The 16,852-nt window shown below is 51.3% G+C and overlaps 1 protein-coding gene and 1 long non-coding RNA gene across 3 annotated transcripts; one reads left to right on the top strand and one right to left on the bottom strand.

Annotated features, from left to right (window-relative positions):
• The first annotated feature begins 273 nt into the window (after positions 1-273).
• ABHD16A (abhydrolase domain containing 16A, phospholipase) lies at positions 274-14,372 on the top strand. 2 transcript variants are annotated; one of them, XM_025917049.2, is made up of 20 exons: positions 274-478; positions 1,467-1,523; positions 2,255-2,321; positions 2,531-2,617; positions 5,427-5,512; positions 7,176-7,249; positions 7,409-7,531; positions 9,695-9,809; positions 9,903-10,004; positions 10,932-10,995; positions 11,412-11,461; positions 11,786-11,909; positions 12,368-12,472; positions 12,704-12,767; positions 13,029-13,085; positions 13,232-13,294; positions 13,442-13,518; positions 13,603-13,701; positions 13,802-13,848; positions 14,041-14,372. In XM_025917049.2, exons 1-20 carry the CDS (start codon positions 347-349, stop codon positions 14,122-14,124), a joined length of 1,677 nt encoding a protein of 558 aa, XP_025772834.2. In that variant the 5' UTR covers positions 274-346; the 3' UTR covers positions 14,125-14,372. The 2 variants fall into 2 exon arrangements, with proteins under 2 accessions (XP_025772834.2, XP_086561970.1); XM_086705844.1 differs by lacking the exon at positions 12,368-12,472.
• Positions 12,046-16,795, bottom strand: LOC147580849 (uncharacterized). Its single transcript, XR_015250740.1, has 2 exons — positions 15,983-16,795; positions 12,046-15,586 (listed from the first exon to the last, which is right to left on the bottom strand). It is a non-coding gene; the product is annotated as an uncharacterized LOC147580849 (long non-coding RNA).
• Between the last annotated feature and the right edge of the window lie 57 nt (positions 16,796-16,852).

The raw sequence follows: 16,852 nt of genomic DNA, 5'->3' as shown, positions 1-16,852 counted from the left end.
TTTTCTTTTCCGTTGCTCTGGTCAAGTGCTCCTAATCCTGCCTCTCGTTCCCACTTCGCTCGAGAGTCTGCCAATATTAAGGGACAGAAATAAGTGACTGGACTACACCTGGTAAGGTTGTAACTCTCCGCGTTCCAAACGCCTCCAACTAATTTCTGACCATCGCTCTACCCGTAGGTCCAATTGCCCGAAGCCCGTCTCAGGCAGCGCGGAAAATGTCTCCGCTCGGCACGAGGCGGAGCCGGTACGTGCTGACGTCAAGGGCACGCAATACCTTAGAGGCCGGGGAAGGGCGGGGCCAGCAGGGGGACCTGCTGCTGGGAGAGCAGCGGCCCAAGCGGGGGCCATGGCGAAGCTGCTGAGCTGCGTCCTAGGCCCCCGGCTCTACAAAATCTACCGGGAAAGGGACTCGGAAAGGGCCCCGTCCGGCGTCCCCGAGACTCCAACTTCAGTCACTACCCCCCCTTCCAGCTCCTGGGTGAGTCGAGTTCTCCCCTGGTCAAAAACATGGTACGGCCCAAACCCCTTTGCGGCCTTTGCTCCCCAGAAGCGCCCATTATTGGAAATCGGGGGAGCCTGGTTGTCAAGCCAGTTGTCTGCGAAGTGCTCTTTGTGCTTCCTGGTTTAAAGTCACGCCTGCGGACTGGCTGCCTCCTTTATCGCGGTTTGCCACCGCTTTCTCATTCCGACTACCACTCCTTGCTTTTTCCTCTCGCGGCCCCCCACCCTGTATGTCGTGGTTCGTGCTGGTCCCATTTGACTCTACGTCCTGGAAGAGACCCTGCGCGGATTCGAGAGCTGGATGATTTTGCCGTCAAACTCTCGATTTCTTCCTGCTAGGTGCCTTCCCTGGTTCTGTTTTATCTTCCCTTTACCCTGGCCTTGAATTTCAACATGACTTGAATATGTCACGGACCCGCTGCCCCCCACCCAACCGCCCAACCTACTTTGGAGACCCCAGGGTCCTTGCATTCGTGAAAGCTGAGGGTGGTGGTAGGCTGTGCCCCTACACGGTCTCCACCTTTTTATTGGTAGTCTCAGATTATGTTTACTGTCCTCTACAAACCGTCCACCCTCAGCCACATTCTCTTCTTTAATCACCCCACTGTTATTTCTGTTCTTTCCCTCTTAAAGTTGTTATGGTGCCTTTCCTTTCTGTTGCTCTAACCCCTCTCCCCATATGCACATGCCCACAACCCATCTGAAACTGGGAGCAGAAATCATCCAGTGATGTTTTCACTTTTGCTCCCAAGTCCAGCCCGGTATGTTCTCACGGTCTGGGATAGGAAATGAGGTTTGGAGTGGGGGTGGGGGGTGGGAAGAGGGGCTTCTGTGGGAGACAGGGATGTCCCAGGAGGGATAGCTTTGAAGGCTAGAACCAGAGGACACGAATCAGGGCTTTCAAAAGAGAAGGGGAAGGACTTGTCAATGGACACGGCCCTTGACACAGCCATCTGCTTTGGCAGGATACGTACTATCAACCCCGTGCCCTGGAGAAGCATGCGGACAGCATCCTGGCACTGGTACGTCTGTCCTGCCATCTGGGACTACTGCATCTTTTCCAACCCACTTGCCCTCCCGAATTTTCTCCCCCGCAGCTTGGGAGAAGGCAGTGCCCCCGGGGGTGGGGGATGTTCTGGGCTCTGCAAGAGACTTCAACACACACATGGATGTGCTGTCAAGTGCACATACTTGGCAGTCCCCTTTGGTGTGTGCATTTTTTTTCTCTGGGGCAGCCTGAGCCCTGAGGAAACTGTGCTTACTTTTGGGACCATCTGCAGGTGCTGAGTCCTGTGGTCCCCAGTGACCTGTCCTCCCTGGCAACTAACCTCTTTGGCTGCAAAGACAGCTGTTTTCTCTGGCAGGGTTCCTATGGTGACGTTTGTGCATCTCTTGGGGACCAGGCCAGGTGCTGTCCTGAGTGGGCCGAGTGAAAAGGCTTGATTAACTTGAGTAGAAAGAGAAACTGGCCTTTCAATGTGATGAAATTATGTCTGGAGATGAGAGGAAGAAAACAGAACCCGTACCTAATTTTCCCAGCCTCTGTTATGCTCTGATACGCTGCCTTTTAACAAATATTAAGCACCTACTGTGTCATGCACAGAATAGGTACTTGATATGATCTCCCTCAGGTTATCCACTTTGCTCAGAGGTTAGGCCTGGAAATGGCAGACCTGTGTGTGTGTGTGTGTGTGTGTGTGTGTGTGTGTGTGTGTGTGTGTATTGATTGCTTGTCCCCATCTCTCTGCTGCAGGCTTCAGTCTTCTGGTCCATCTCTTATTACTCCTCTCCCTTCGCCTTCTTCTACTTATACAGGAAAGGTCAGTGTGGTTTCAAAGGTGGTGGGCAGGTTGTTGGCAGCTGAGCTGACCCCCCCTAAAGAGGAGAGGGGCCCTGAGAGGATGGCTTGGCTTCCCTCTTCCATCAGGCATCTTCTTCCTCAGAGGGCATGGCTGTCCCAAAGAGAGGGTACGGGGTGGGGGTTGGGGCAGTGGGGAGAGCTTCTCATGTGATGCCTCTCCCCTCCCAGGTTACTTGAGTTTGTCCAAAGTGGTGCCGTTTTCTCACTATGCGGGGACACTGCTGCTACTCCTGGCAGGAGTGGCCTGCCTCCGAGGTAGGTTGAGAGGGAGCCTGGTTTGGATCTATCCCTCACTGGGTAAATATTTATGAAGTCACTTCTGCAAATACAGTTTTGTGTTGGGCCCTGAGGGGGAATAATTGGGAATGTTGAAGGCATGATCTTTTTCTTAAAGGGCGTGGTTGTAAGTATGAAAAGCTAATTGGCAGAACACTTTGCTATTATCTAGAAGAGATGCATATACCCTAAAATAATTCCACATATGTCCGTATATATGTTTGTAATAATCCGAAACTGGAAACAAGTCCATGGCCACAAATAGTAGGATGGCAGGGAGTCTAGTTCTAGGGCAGAACACAATACAGCAATGCAAATGAACAAATTGAAGCTACACTCAGCAACACAGATGAGTCTCACAATTGTAATGTTGAATGCAAGAAGAAGACTACCAAGGGGCGCCTGGGTGGCTGACTCGGTTAAACGTCCGACTTTGACTCAGGTCATGATCTCGCGGTCCATGAGTTCGAACCCTGCGTTGGCTCTACGCTGACAGCTTAGAGCCTGGAGCCTGTTTCAGATTCTGTATCTCCCTCTCTCTCTGACCCTAGCCCATTCATGCTCTGTCTCTCTCTCTCTCTGTCAAAAATAAATAAACATTAAAAAAAATTTTTTTTTAAAGAAGACTAACAAATGATGTATGCAGTGTGTTTCTACTTATGTAAAGTTCAAGAGGGATGCATACAGAAGTGGCAAAACACAGGCATGCTTATCTTGAAAGTCAGGAGAGTGATTACCTGGGAGAGGGAGGGAACAGGATGGGGAGGGCTCCTGGAGGGCCGTGACTTTGTTCTCTTCCTTGACTTGGGTGATGGTCACAGGAATGTTTGCTTCGTATTTTTTAAACTGAATATATATTGGACACACGTATGTTATATCTCACAACTTAAAAATGAAGAGAGAGTCCAAATCATTGCCCCTCGGCCGATGCACGTGAAGAAAACTGGGTGAAGGGATGCTTGGAGAGAGGTGGTAGACTAGGAGCTGCATGGCTGCAGTCCTATCCAGCCTGGGGCGGGGACCTTCTGCCTTCGGTGTCCTGCCTCCTGATCTCCATTGGGGTGGGCTCCCTCATCAGAGAGGCGTTCCCTGACCACCTCACCTAAAAGTAGCTCCCAGTCCTGGGTTTTGTCTTATTTTTAAATTTTACATATTTATTTAAGTTTTTTTTTGTTTTGTTTTGTTTTGTTTTTTTTGAGAGGGAGAGGGGCAGAGAGAGGGAGACCAAGGATCTTGAAGTGCGCTCTGTGCTGACAGCAGAGAGCCTGATGTGGGGCTCAAACTCAAGAACTATGAGATCATGAGTTGGATGCCTAACCAACTGAGCCACCCAGGCAGCCCAAATTTTATTTATTCTTAATTTGGGTACATAAATTAAATATAGAGAAGTCCAGAGAACAAAGTGTCATGAACTGAAATGCTTATATTCTGTCATGTAGCTTCACATACTTTTTGTCAATAAAGTTCTGAAGCATTGCATTCAGAGTTGGCATTCCTGTTGGAATCTTCCCCACTTCTGTGTTCCTCTTTCCCCAGAGGTAACCATTGTCACTTGGTGTGGTTTCTTTCCTGGTCCACATTTTTATCCTTTTATGAAAGATATACCTCATTTGATCAAATCTAAGCTGTTAGGAATTGTAAAATACATTCCAATTTCAGTTTTCAAATGTGAAAAACTATGCATTTTAGAATCTATGAAATATGGTAAGCATAAACCATATATAGCCATTCATTTGTGCATTTTGCCTTTTTGACACAAATGGCATCACATTATACAAATCATTCTGCACCTTCCTTCATTCTTAATATTGTCTGGGGTCTCTACCCTTGATAATAATAGCATTCTAGTTGATTCTGGTTTTCTTTTCTTTATAGCACTTAATCCTCTCTGAAATGTTCTTGTTTACTTGCTTATTGTCTTTCTCCAGCCCCACCCCACCCCCAGCCAAAGTGCTAGCTCTCCGGGCTGGGACCCGTGTGTCTTGTTTCCTGCTATCTCCCATGTCAGGACAGTGCCTGGCACATGACACCTGTCGGGTCAACGGAAGCAGAGAAGTCAGGGTTTGAGACTCCTTGGCAGTGAAGGGAGAGCAGATGTGATCGCCAAAGGGCCAAGTGAAGAGAGGAATGAGTGCAGTGTTGAGGATGGCTCTTATTTCAGAGAGGGAAGTAGAATGGAGGCAGGGGAGGAGCGGTCCAGGATTCAGAAGGTGGCAAAGATGGACCCAGGAAGCAGAGAAGGAGTCTCAGGGGACAGGAATAGTGTAGAGAGGCATAGTTGCAAGAGAGTGGGGATGGAGGAAGGAGACTTTGGATTCAGTGAGGAAGTGATTACGGGGCAAGAGCAGGAGCCATGAGGCCAGATGGCAGGGAGTTAGACTATACAGAAAAGAGATGGAAAGCAAGCAGTGAAGAAGGGTGGCAGGGAAAAAAAGAGAGACTCAGTGTTCACAAGGATGAACAGTAAGGTTGCATGATGGTGTGTTGCATGCAACAGTAAGGTTGCATGACTAGCAAAGTGAACATTCTGGAACGTTGAGGGTTGCCAGCCTATAAAGAAACAAACTGAAGAAGCTGGGTAGCAGAACACTGAAGCCAGTTGCTAGATATGGAGAAAGGGGGTCAGCTCAACTCTCCTATTTCCCCAGACCCTGGGCCACCTGTTCCTTTCCCTCCCACTTCCCTTTCCAGGGCCTTCTCCATGCCCATCTCCAATCCTCTTCCTGAAACTTACTCAGCTTGCTCTTCCCAGTTTTCCTAACACTGTCTCCTATCCTCTCTCTACCAGGCATCGGCCGCTGGACCAACCCCCAGTACCGGCAGTTCATCACCATCTTGGAGGCAACACATAGGAACCACTCTGCAGAAAACAAGGTAAGGGGTCCCAGGAAAGGTGCCAGACAGGTGCCCTGGCAGCAGCTTTCTCAGCTGCCTCTCCAGAGCACTGGGCACCAGCTTCTGCCAGGGCGAGGAGTTGTGTTGCCACCCATGGCAGTAGGTTTTTGCTTGCATATTGCTGTAGCCCTTCTCCCCTGTGCAAGTGAACTGTCCACCCAGAGAATTTTCCTCCCTACCACTTCTAACGGGATGTTCCACTAGAACAATCCTCCACCCTTCTCCCCTCCATCTGTAAGAATTGTCTAGATGTGGAAATATTCCACATCTTAGAAGGGGGTCTTCTGTCACAGCAGCTCGGTTCTGTAAGTGTTGTTTATTTTGGCTGTGTGCATTGAACACCATGCTAGTTTTGTTCAGGGATGGGTCAAGATGGACAGGTGTGTCCACTGTTGTGCCCAGAAGCACAGCGTGGTGCCAGGAGGGAGAAAAGCCAGGGCATAGTGTCCTTGGAGTTGTGCCAGCCCAGCTGGTGCTGGAGTGTGATTATCTTTGAGAAGGGGCTTTGGGGCCCTATAAAGCTCTTCCCTGTTAGGGATTCCTGGGATCAAAGAGCTGTGACCCTACCATCATCGTGTTACTGGTTGTTCCACGCCGCCGTTTACAGAGCTACGTAATGAAGCTCTACCACATTGCTGTCTGAGGCATTTTGCGTACGCCCTTCCCAATCCTCACAATAGCCACACGAGGTGGCATTATTATACCTCTGAGGACACAGGAAAAAAGAGGTTAAGTGACAAGCAGAGTCACAGAGCAAAGGAAGGGGCTGGGTCTGGATTTGAGGCCTGGTCTGAGCAAAGCCTGCTTGAAATTTGCTTTTCTTCTGTTTTGTTTTGTTTTGCCATTTACATTTTTGTACAGTGTTTCTGTTGTTCTTCCTTAGTCAAGTTATTTTTGAAAATGTCAAAAAAATTTCCTGTGACAGAAAATAAAAAGAGCTCTCAAAATAGAGCACTGGGAGCTCTCAGGGTGAGGGAGGGGGTACAGCAGAGAGTCAGACACAGCTCCCGCCACCCTCAGAGAGCATGTGGACAGACTTCGTGGGGTGACTGGAGGCATCGATAGCGTGGCTGGCATCACCAGCCCATGGCTGCTGAAGGTGAGAGAAGGGAGGTGGCTGTGAGGATGGAGCAGAGAGGGCTTCGTTCAGGAGGTGATTCCAATGCAAAGGAACAACTCACTGTAGACATTACTTTCCCTTGTTCCCTCTCACCCAACCTTAGGACAGTCATTTTGATCCTCTAGGGCAACATCATGTAAAGGACCTGGTGGGGGAAAGGGGTATGACCAGCCAACAGACCCCGCCCCCACTTCCTCCCTCAAAAGCACCAGCACCTCCAGCCACCCCTTCTTGGGGTGGGTCAGTTTTATATTTTGGAAAAGCAAAGACTGTTGAGTAGTTCTTCTGGAAGCAGACAGGCCAGTTTTGATACCTGATAGGGTATTCTCTCTTGCCTGATTTTTCTGGCTGTGACAGAGCTTACCCTCTATGAACTAGGAGTGTGTTGACCTCGACTTGTCTCCCTATGATGTGTGGGGGCCAGTCCTGTGGATGAGGGTGCCAAGGGTGGGTAGGTGGGCCTGCCCCAATTTCTTAGTTTCACTTTTCCTCCCTTCCTCTTTCTCTCCCTGCCCACCACAGAGGCAGCTCGCCAACTACAACTTTGACTTCAAGAGCTGGCCAGTGGACTTCCACTGGGAAGAGCCCAGCAGCCGGTGAGGCCCCAGTTCTTTCACTCCATCCTGCTCTGTCCTGTCCCACACCTCCATCCCCATCTTGGGCCCCAGGGCCTCCTTTCCAGTGCCATCTCCTCATTCCTGGACCTCAGCTTGCTGCTTCTGACTCCAACCTCCCCTACATCTTTCCATCCTCAGGAAGGAGTCTCGAGGGGGCCCTTCCCGCCAGGGCGTGGCCCTGCTTCGCCCAGAGCCCCTGCATCGGGGGACAGCAGACACTCTCCTCAACCGGGTCAAGAAGCTGCCTTGTCAGATCACCAGGTGAGAAGCAGCAGGGAAGAGAGGCCATCTGGGGTGGAGGGGACATCGGGTGAGGACTCCAGGACTGGGTGCTATGGATAAAATAGCTGCCATTTATTGGGCCTAGTGCTATGTATTTTGTATTATTTGTGATGGTTTTTAATCTACATTTATATGTGAAGAAAAGAGGCTCAGGGAGGTGTAGTCTCACAGATGGTGAATGAAGGGTTGGGATATTAATAATTCTGTCTGACACAAAAGCTCTTTTATTTTATTATTATTATTTTTAATTAATTAATTTACTTGTTTATAAATGTTTATTTATTTTTGAGAGAGAGAGCTGGGGAGGGGCAGAGAGAGGAAAAGACAGAGGTCCCAAAGTGGGCTCAGTGCTTACAGCAGAGAGCCCAGTGTGGGGCTCGAACCCGCGAATGGCAAGATCATGACCTGAGCCAAAGACAGACGCTTAACTGACAGAGACACCCAGGTGCTGCTAAAATTTATTTAGGTAAGCTCTACACCCAACATGGGCCTTGAACTCACGACCCCAAGAGCAAGAGCCACATGCTTTACCGACGAAGCCAGCCAGACACCCCACAAAAGCCCTTCTAACGAGGCTGAGAGAGAACAATGAGGTTGAGAGTGTGGTGGAGACACATAGCCTTAGCTGGAGTGGCATCTGGTGACAGCTGTGCCCCTGACCTGGCCTCTCTACTCCTAGATTCTTCTGCCTTAAGCAAGCTACAATTTCTGCATCCATGAATAACGCACTTTATAGGATTGGTATATTAAGTAGAGTAACATATTCAGAAGGGTTACTACTTTGCCTGGGTACTTGACAGCAAAGCCCAAGTTGTGGCTACTGATGATGTCAGAAGTGACAACAGTAAGCCTTCCTCCCTTACAGTAGAGCAGATGCTGTGGTAATTTTCTATTGTTGGGGGCTGGGAGGCAGTTCCAAGATACCAAGGAAAGGGATGGATTTAGTGATCACTGTTGCCTGTGTGACGATTGGTCAGAGGGACAAACCAAATTTGCAGTTTTGAGGGGATGCTGGACAGGGTGGTATATACCTGTTTTTTTCTGGGGACAAATCCTATTTCAGGATTAACTGGAAATGGTTAATTGTCTTTTTCAGATACCTACCACAGCTTATCTGTCTAGATTAGTGCATTTGTTCAGTAAATATTTATTAAGCCCCTCTTTGTCAGGCTCTAGCCACCTGCTACGTGGCAGAATAGGGCATATTGCAGAACAGAACAGTCAGGTCTCTGCCCTGGTGGAGTCTGCAATCTAGTGTGGTGTATTTCAAACTACCGTTCATTCATGAATCTTGAAATCGAGTGAATTACAGCTGTCATTTTTTAAAGTATTATAGGGGGCCTTTAAATAAGTTGCATTTATACATTAACAGAATCATAGTTAATAATAACTTTGCTTTGGGGTCCGTGTGTGGCTCAGTTGGCTGAGTATCTGACTCTTGATTTCGGCTCAGGTCATGATCTCACAGTCGTGAGATCAAGCCCCGTGTCAGGCTCCACGCTGAGTGTGGAGCCTGCTTGCGATTCTCTCTCTCTCTGTCTCTCTCTCTCTCTCTCTCTCTGCCTCTCTCTCTCTCTCTCTCTGCCTCTCTCTCTCTCTCTCTCTCTCTCCCCCACCTGTGCACGCACTCTCTCTAAATAAATAAATAAACATTTAAAAATTAAAAAGAATAGGGGCGCCTGGGTGGCTCAGTCGGTTAAGCGGCCGACTTTGGCTCAGGTCATGATCTCACGGTCTGTGAGTTCCAGCCCCGCATTAGGCTCTGTCCTGACAGCTCCCAGCCTGGAGCCTGCTTCCGATTCTGTATCTCCCTCTCTCTTAATTAATAAGAATTACTTACCGCATATAGAAAATATTATCTCCTAAAATTTTCAATATTATAAATATAGATGTGTGTACTGGGCCACAATATAAAATGTGCATATTATAAAGGTTGTAGTAAAAAAAATTTTGAAGAACACCAGCCTGGTACATATATTACTTCATTATGTCCTGAAAGAGGAGAACAAAGCTGTAAAGGTCAAGAAACAAAACTGTAAAGGTCAGGGGTGAAGCAGGCCCCAGAGTCTCTGAGTGCTAGGGCTAGGATGATCCCTGGGTCCTACTGAGGTCAAGGGTTCGTTAACCCCATGTTCCCCACAGCTACTTGGTGGCGCACACTCTGGGGCGCCGGATGCTATATCCAGGCTCAGTGTACCTGCTCCAGAAGGCCCTCATGCCCATGCTGCTGCAGGGCCAGGCCCGGCTGGTGGAAGAGGTGAGGCCCCCTGCCCCCACCCCACCCCCGATGGTCCTTCTCCCCCTACCAGGGATGTGACCTCCTGCCTCTCACAACATCTCCCCCACTCAGTGCAACGGGCGCCGGGCAAAGCTGCTGGCCTGCGATGGCAACGAGATTGACACCATGTTTGTGGACCGGCGGGGGACAGCTGAGCCTCAGGGACAGAAGCTGGTGAGAGGGAGCAGGGAGCCCAGCCCAAAAGTGGTGCGGGGAGAGCAGTGGAGGTTCTGGGGACCTCAGTTCTACAGCAGCCCTAAGAAGTACATCTGGGGATAATCCCATCTCCCACCCCACCCTCAAGACATGTTGGCGTAGGAAAACCCTACCACAGGGAAATAGATGAAGTAGGAGTTGACATTCAAGGACCAAAAAGTAATCTTGTAATAGTCACCACTTAGACAGTATTTATCACATAGAAGGCATATATTTAATCCTCAAAACAACCCTGCAGAAGAGGTACTATTTTTAGGAGAGCCCATTTTATAGATGATGAAACTGAGCCTGGGATAATTTTCCCAGACCACACAGTGAGAGAGCTGGGATTTGAATCCAGGTAGCCTGGCCTCCAGTATATCCTGCCTCCATGAGGGAGCCATGGAAAGAGCACTGAGTCAGCAGTCCAGGGAGCTGACTCCTGGTTCCGGCACTGCCCAGCTGCTATGAGAATCCATGCAAGCTCCACCATCTCTGAGTTTGGGCTTGGGGCCCCATGAAATTAAAGTTTATCTGACTCTAAGTCTGGGGCCCAGAGATGGAAAGTGATTGGCATGCCATACAAAAGAAACAGTTATGAAAAAAATAGACCCAAAAACTAGAAAGGAAAAAAATATCCATAACCCCATTTCTGAGAGCTGTCCTCCGGTGGTCTTCCAAGGAAAATGACACTGCTGAGTGGTCGAGCAGTTCGTCTTCCTCAGTTTGCTAAGCTTTTGCATCCACTCTGCCTCTCATGCACCTTGTAAAATTAGAAGTTTCTATTCCCGTTGAAGACAACAGGCCCTTTCCTCTTCCCTGTAAAGCTCCCACGTCCTGCCACACGGGGGATTTTCAGTCCCAGCTTGGCTCCTTCCCAGCCCTCCTTCCTGCTTCCTTCCGTAGGTGATCTGCTGTGAGGGGAACGCGGGCTTCTATGAGGTGGGCTGCATTTCTACACCTCTGGAAGGTAGGCCCAGGGCACAATACTCGTCTCTGCCCTTTGGAATGGAATGTCCCCACCTTCCCACACCAGTATAACTTCCCTGGGCCAGATCACCTTGTCTGAGTGAGGTTTGAAATTCTCACATTTGGGGGGAAAGTTTACTCCCCATTCGCTTTGCCAACCTTACATTCCCTCCCTTTGGGCTGTGTCCCTAACATTATGGCCTTCATTCTGTCCCCATGACATAATCACATCTCTCCCTTCTGCTGCCTCAGAACCTCTGGTGTCATCTCCCCGTTCTGAGAAAGCTTGGAGTTACTCATCTCTAAATTTGGGGTTGTTTAGAGCTCCCATGTTGTGTTGGTCTTTCCCCTGGGGCTGGAGGTGGGGGAGGTGTGGGCCACAAGGTCATAGCCCCTCCTCCTCCTCCTGTGTTGCAGCTGGGTATTCTGTCCTGGGCTGGAATCATCCAGGCTTTGCTGGAAGCACGGTGAGACACTCTCTGAAATCCCTTTCTTTTCCTGAATTTATGGTTATGGTCTGTCTCCCTCTGGTCAGCCACTGGAATTAGGAAAAGGGGTGTATATTTCTCTGGTGGCTCTCACTCATCTGTCACCTGGGTGCCAAGGACAGGGAACCATGACGCCACCCCACAGTGAGAAGTGGCATTTCTGGAGAGTGCGGGTCCTCTCGCCACCCTTTTCTTCTGCACCCTCTGTCTCTTGTAGGGTAGCTCTGTGCTGGAAGCGTGCAAGTGGCCCATGAACCAGCCTCTGGTGCTAACCCACTCCTGAGTTTGCCCTTCTTCCTGCAGGGGGTGCCATTTCCTCAGAATGAGGCCAATGCCATGGATGTGGTGGTCCAGTTTGCCATCCACCGCCTGGGCTTCCAGCCCCAGGACATCATCATCTATGCCTGGTCCATCGGTGGCTTCACTGGTACCAGCCTACTCCCCTCCCCGGGCAAATTATGCCACCCCCACCCCCCTCAAAGAGCAGTAGGGAAATGCCCTGAGAGCCCAGCAGTGGGGTAGAGGCTTAAGGGAGGAGAGGATGGAGGAGGGATATCTGCGTGTGTCTGGAAGATGGTATCCTATTTGTATACGTTCACATTTCCTTCTACCTTATGCCCATTATGAAAAGAAGCAGACCAGGGTCCTGGAGGGGGGAGATCAGGGAAGTGAAGTTTTCCTCTGCACGTGGTCTTCGATGCACTTTGATATTCTCTCTCCGTCTTCTCCATACAGTGCCCTGGCCAAGTGAAGTGAGGGTTTAAGGGGGACCTGGGGCTAACCTAGTAGAGATGATGGTGTCAGCCTGTAGGGTCAATGGGACAAAGGTGGGGTGGTGGGCAGGAGCCCCTCAGTCCTCACCTTTCTTCCTTGTTCTGGTACCAGCCACATGGGCAGCCATGTCCTACCCAGACATTAGTGCTGTGATCCTGGATGCCTCCTTTGATGACTTGGTGCCCTTGGCCTTGAAGGTTATGCCAGATAGCTGGAGTGAGTGCAGCTCCCAGGCCTGCCTTTCCAGGGAAGGGGTGGGCTGGAACTGGGAACTATTCTAACTGGAGATGGTTCCTTTTTATGTAGGTGGGGAGTGGGTCACCCAACGGGATGAAAAGCAGGAGGGCTCCCCTGTCTGGGGCCTTAGTTTTCTTTGTGAACAGTGGGGAACTATATGTTGTGCAAGGGCTTTGTCTCTGCCATCCCGTCACTCTGATCCCACTCTAGGGGGCCTTGTGACCAGGACCGTGAGGCAGCATCTCAATCTGAACAATGCAGAACAGCTGTGCAGGTGAGGGCAGGCCAGTAACCGGCGTGTAACTCCCTTCCCCACTTCCCCACTTCCCCACTGTACAGGCTTTGCTGGGTATTCAAGCAGATCTCCCAGTAAGGCCAGAATGTGGGCCATGCCTGTTCTTAAATATTTTCTCACCCCTGAGTGAAGGGCTAGCCTGTGGGGCCCTGCTATAGTAGGGGGTTAGGCTGCAGCCAGTGCAAGGGTGGGGTGGCCACTTGTCCCCTCTCCCTCTGAGCACCACACTGTCCTCTGAAGGTACCAGGGCCCTGTGTTGCTGATCCGCAGAACCAAGGATGAGATCATCACCACCACGTGAGTGCCTGGGAGCCTCTGCCCTCCTAGATCCCAGATGTAGCTAGGAAGTTGCCCTTCCCACCTCTGCCCACCAGAAACCTAGGTATCCAGACCCTTCCTCCCCAACCTCCAGCCCCTCCAGTGTACACTGTTCTCACCCCCAGGGTTCCTGAGGACATCATGTCCAACCGAGGCAATGACCTCCTGCTGAAGCTCCTACAGTATCGGTAAGCGGGAGTGTGTGTGCGTGCGTGCACGTGTGTGTGCATGTGTTTACTGACACTGGCGTGGCAAGGGAGGGAGGGAAGAGGGTTTAGGGATGAGGAGTGAAGAGAATTGGGTCCTGACCTCTCGTCCTGGTGCTCCCTCTGTAGGTATCCCCGTGTAATGGCAGAGGAGGGTCTTCGAGTGGTGAGGCAGTGGCTGGAAGCCTCCTCACAGCTGGAGGAAGGTGCAGGGGGATGCGATGAGGCCTTTGGGTGGGGGCCTGGCCGGGCCAGGTCACTGACAAGCCCTCCTTTCTCTCCCTGAGCAGCCTCGATTTATAGCCGTTGGGAGGTGGAGGAGGACTGGTGCCTGTCCGTCCTCCGCTCCTACCAGGCAGAGCACGGGCCTGACTTCCCCTGGAGTGTGGGTAAGGACGTCCTGTGGCAGGAGGGGGTGTTGGGAAGAAGCCAGGAAGGGGGATGAATGCCCAGATGTATGGCTCATGTGTGAGCGGCTCTTCTCCACAGGGGAGGACATGAGTGCAGACGGAAGGCGACAGCTGGCCTTGTTTCTGGTGAGCTGAGGGGTGGCGGGCAGGAAGGGGGTGCCGGGATGGCCAGGGGGCTTGGAGACAGGGGATACCATGTAAGCATTGGAAGTGGCAGCTTGTAGGGTGTGGGAGGTGGTTTCAGAGGCTGTGGAGGTGTTTGGGGGTGCTGTATACTGCGGTGCTCTGCACCCCACCTGTCCTGCCCTCTTCCTTCAGGCTCAGAAGTATCTGCACAACTTCGAGGCCACGCACTGCACCCCGCTCCCGGCCCCGAACTTCCAGATGCCCTGGCACCTCTAGGGACCACAGTGAGACTCGTTCTGAAAGAGTGGGATAGGAGGAGACATGAGGAAGGCTCTTCTTATTTGTGATTCTCTGTGTTCACGTTGCTATTTATAGTTTGTGGAAAGTGGGGGGCTGTCCCCCTTCTCACTGCCCTATTGCACGTTTCCCCTCATCCATCTGGCAGTACCTAACCTTCCCCAACATATACCCCGCATTCAGTGAATGGATTATTCCTAATAATTAATAAAAAGGTATTTTTTCTACAGGCTGGCTAATTGTGTGACTTTCCAAGTGTCCAGGAGCTTGGGGCCGGTAGTGGTGACAGCTGAAGCTGCAAAGAGCCAGGCTTTGGGGAACCTGACTCCAGCTGGCCAACTTAACCCTCCCCATCCCTGCTGTTCTCCCAGGCCTCCAGCCCCCAACCTGAGCTCTCCTCATGTAGTGGGTCCCCAAGCCTCCCCATTGGCTAGTGTGTCTAGTAGTATCACACCTGCAGCCTCCCTAGCCTGCACCCCAGTCCTTCCTGCATAACCCTGCAGCCACTGTAGGAGCTCACGGTTGCCCCCTCTTTGCTAAGAGCTCCAGAGCTTTCACTTACAAAGTGTTTTCTAGTACCTGATTTCCCCTACTTGGCTCTTCTACAGATTTCCAGCTCCAACCTGCATGGCTTCACCTTAAGTATCACCAGTTTTCCTTACTCAGCTCTTGCTGTTCCAAGGGGGAGTGAGGAACAGCCCACTCCCCATGTCTTCTGCGGTAAACCCTACACACCTCTTCACCGTGCCTTTGTTGCTTTCACGCATCTGTTGCAGTTCAGTGACAGGGCCTGCCAGGGACTGAGGCTTCCCAGAGCCACACTTCACCTTTCTGGACGCTATTAGAAGAAAATCCCTAAGGTGAACCCAAGGAAATTGGCTTCCTGTAACTTCTGTCCTATTTCCAATCCTCAGACTTCATGGAACAGAATGAGTTTTCCTCCCACCTGTCAGTTTGTTGCCTGGCCACCTTCTTCTTGGGAAACCTCTTTTAGCTGAAACGCTCCCAGGGTTACCCTCCTTGGCCCTCTGTTTTGAACAAGCTCAACGTGGGCAAGCAACAATGTTCTAATATCCTAGATAGCTTCTGGCTAATATCAGTGTCTCCTGGAACTCCAGGGCATGAAGCTCCTCCTCAGTCTCTGGGCAGAGGCTGTCTGCCCTCACCAGCTCCTTCAGTGGGGGCATACTGAGTCTCCACTGGAAGGGTGATCTGAGACTTGTCAGGTGATATACCTGATAATTGGGGTCAAAAGAGAAGAGGTGGCCACAGCTCCAGAATGCTCCACCTTTAGCAAACACTGGAGAGTTGATACTGGCACTCTGTTCCTCTGTCCCATCCCAGGGGGCAAACAGGTTGGGGAGTGTGGAGCATGAAGCTGTAGGTCCAGCTGGATGGTTCTGAACCTCACCTTCCAGGATCCACCAGGACAGTTAGCCTCCTGGAAAACAAGTCTGTTCAGTTAAGGTAACAACCTCCTTGAATGCAAATAGGGGGCACTTAGCCCCACCTCCCACACCCTGGAGACAAAGGACTCCCCCTTCCTGGCCAAGGCCACTAGGGACTCTGTTGACTGACCTCTACCATCACCTCCCCCTTCCCCTTCTTCCTGCATAAAGAACAGTGGATGCCATGAAGAGCCCTCAGATAACTGAAGTGGTTGGGGAGAGGGGAGGCTTAACATTTGAATTCTGGACCACCGAACCCCAGGGGCCTCAGTCTACCTCCTTAGATTACTCCCCACGTGATAAAGCTCACATCAGCTCTTTGTTTTTAGAACCACCACCACACACCACCCCCTGCCCCCGGTTGGACCAGCTCCCTGTCCACTCCTCACCCTATATAGCAGGGTTCCAACAGTCCCAGGAGAAGAACAGCCGAGATGCAGACCCCACATCTGCTGGAACTCTGGACCTTGCCTTACTGGGCACCAGGCAAGGTCTGGACGCCCAGGCGCCCCCGAGGAGCTGGGTACACGGGGAGAGAGGATGGAGGCTGGGACAAAGAAGGATTAACACCTGGGCAGGAAACCTGGGAAGGAGAGGTGGGCCCTGGGCTGGGCCCGGGCTCGCCCTGCGCTGCTTTCAGTGTGAGTTGCGGGAGTAGGCTCAGGGCTTGGTGATTGGGCTGAGGATTTGTTCGACTCCCCCGAGAGGGTCAGGTGTTTCCCTCCCAGCTGTCACAAGTGAGTGAGGGCCAGGTACTTATCCGTTCATTCATCCATCCAACAAGCCATCCCAACTCCCTCAGGAACCAAGTCTTTTTTTTTTTTTTTTTTTTTTTTTTTTTCATTCATTTATATGCGGGTTAAAGATCGCTGCTCTCTAGTTCCACTCCAGACCGCCTGGTCTAGCTGCTCAGCGAACAGAACTTGGCTCCCCGCCCCCTTGTTTGCCCCGCCCATAGCCCTGACTGTAGCATTCTCTCCTCAGGCCCCACCTCCTTTGTTTCGTCACTCGGCTGCTTACCCCCACCGGTATCCCGCGTCCCCAAGGCACTCCGCGCAGAAACCTTCCTCGGCTGCTATCACCATGGCGACTACAGCAGCGCCCCGCCTCTTCACCCCTGGAAAGCCTCCACCAAGCCCATCACCGCGGCAACGAACTCACCAGGCTCGGCAGGCGCTCTGGCCGCGCCCAGCCGTTTAGACTGAGGATGGCCCTGAGGCCACGCCCCTTCCGTGGAACCACTCTCCTAGCTCGCACCG

Source organism: Puma concolor, chromosome B2, assembly GCF_028749965.1.
Source record: "Puma concolor isolate L17-30 chromosome B2, mPumCon1.1.hap2, whole genome shotgun sequence".
NCBI lineage: Eukaryota > Metazoa > Chordata > Mammalia > Carnivora > Felidae > Puma > Puma concolor.
This window is presented reverse-complemented; position numbering and strand designations above follow the sequence as displayed.

Bases quoted from the DNA above. Each gene is read 5' to 3' on its own strand.
- ABHD16A (XM_025917049.2), top strand. From the start codon at position 347: ATGGCGAAGCTGCTGAGCTGCGTCCTAGGCCCCCGGCTCTACAAAATC. The intron at 1,524-2,254 runs GTACGTCTGTCC...TCTCTGCTGCAG, and splicing joins CGGACAGCATCCTGGCACTG to GCTTCAGTCTTCTGGTCCAT. The intron at 13,086-13,231 runs GTGAGTGCCTGG...TCTCACCCCCAG, and splicing joins GATGAGATCATCACCACCAC to GGTTCCTGAGGACATCATGT.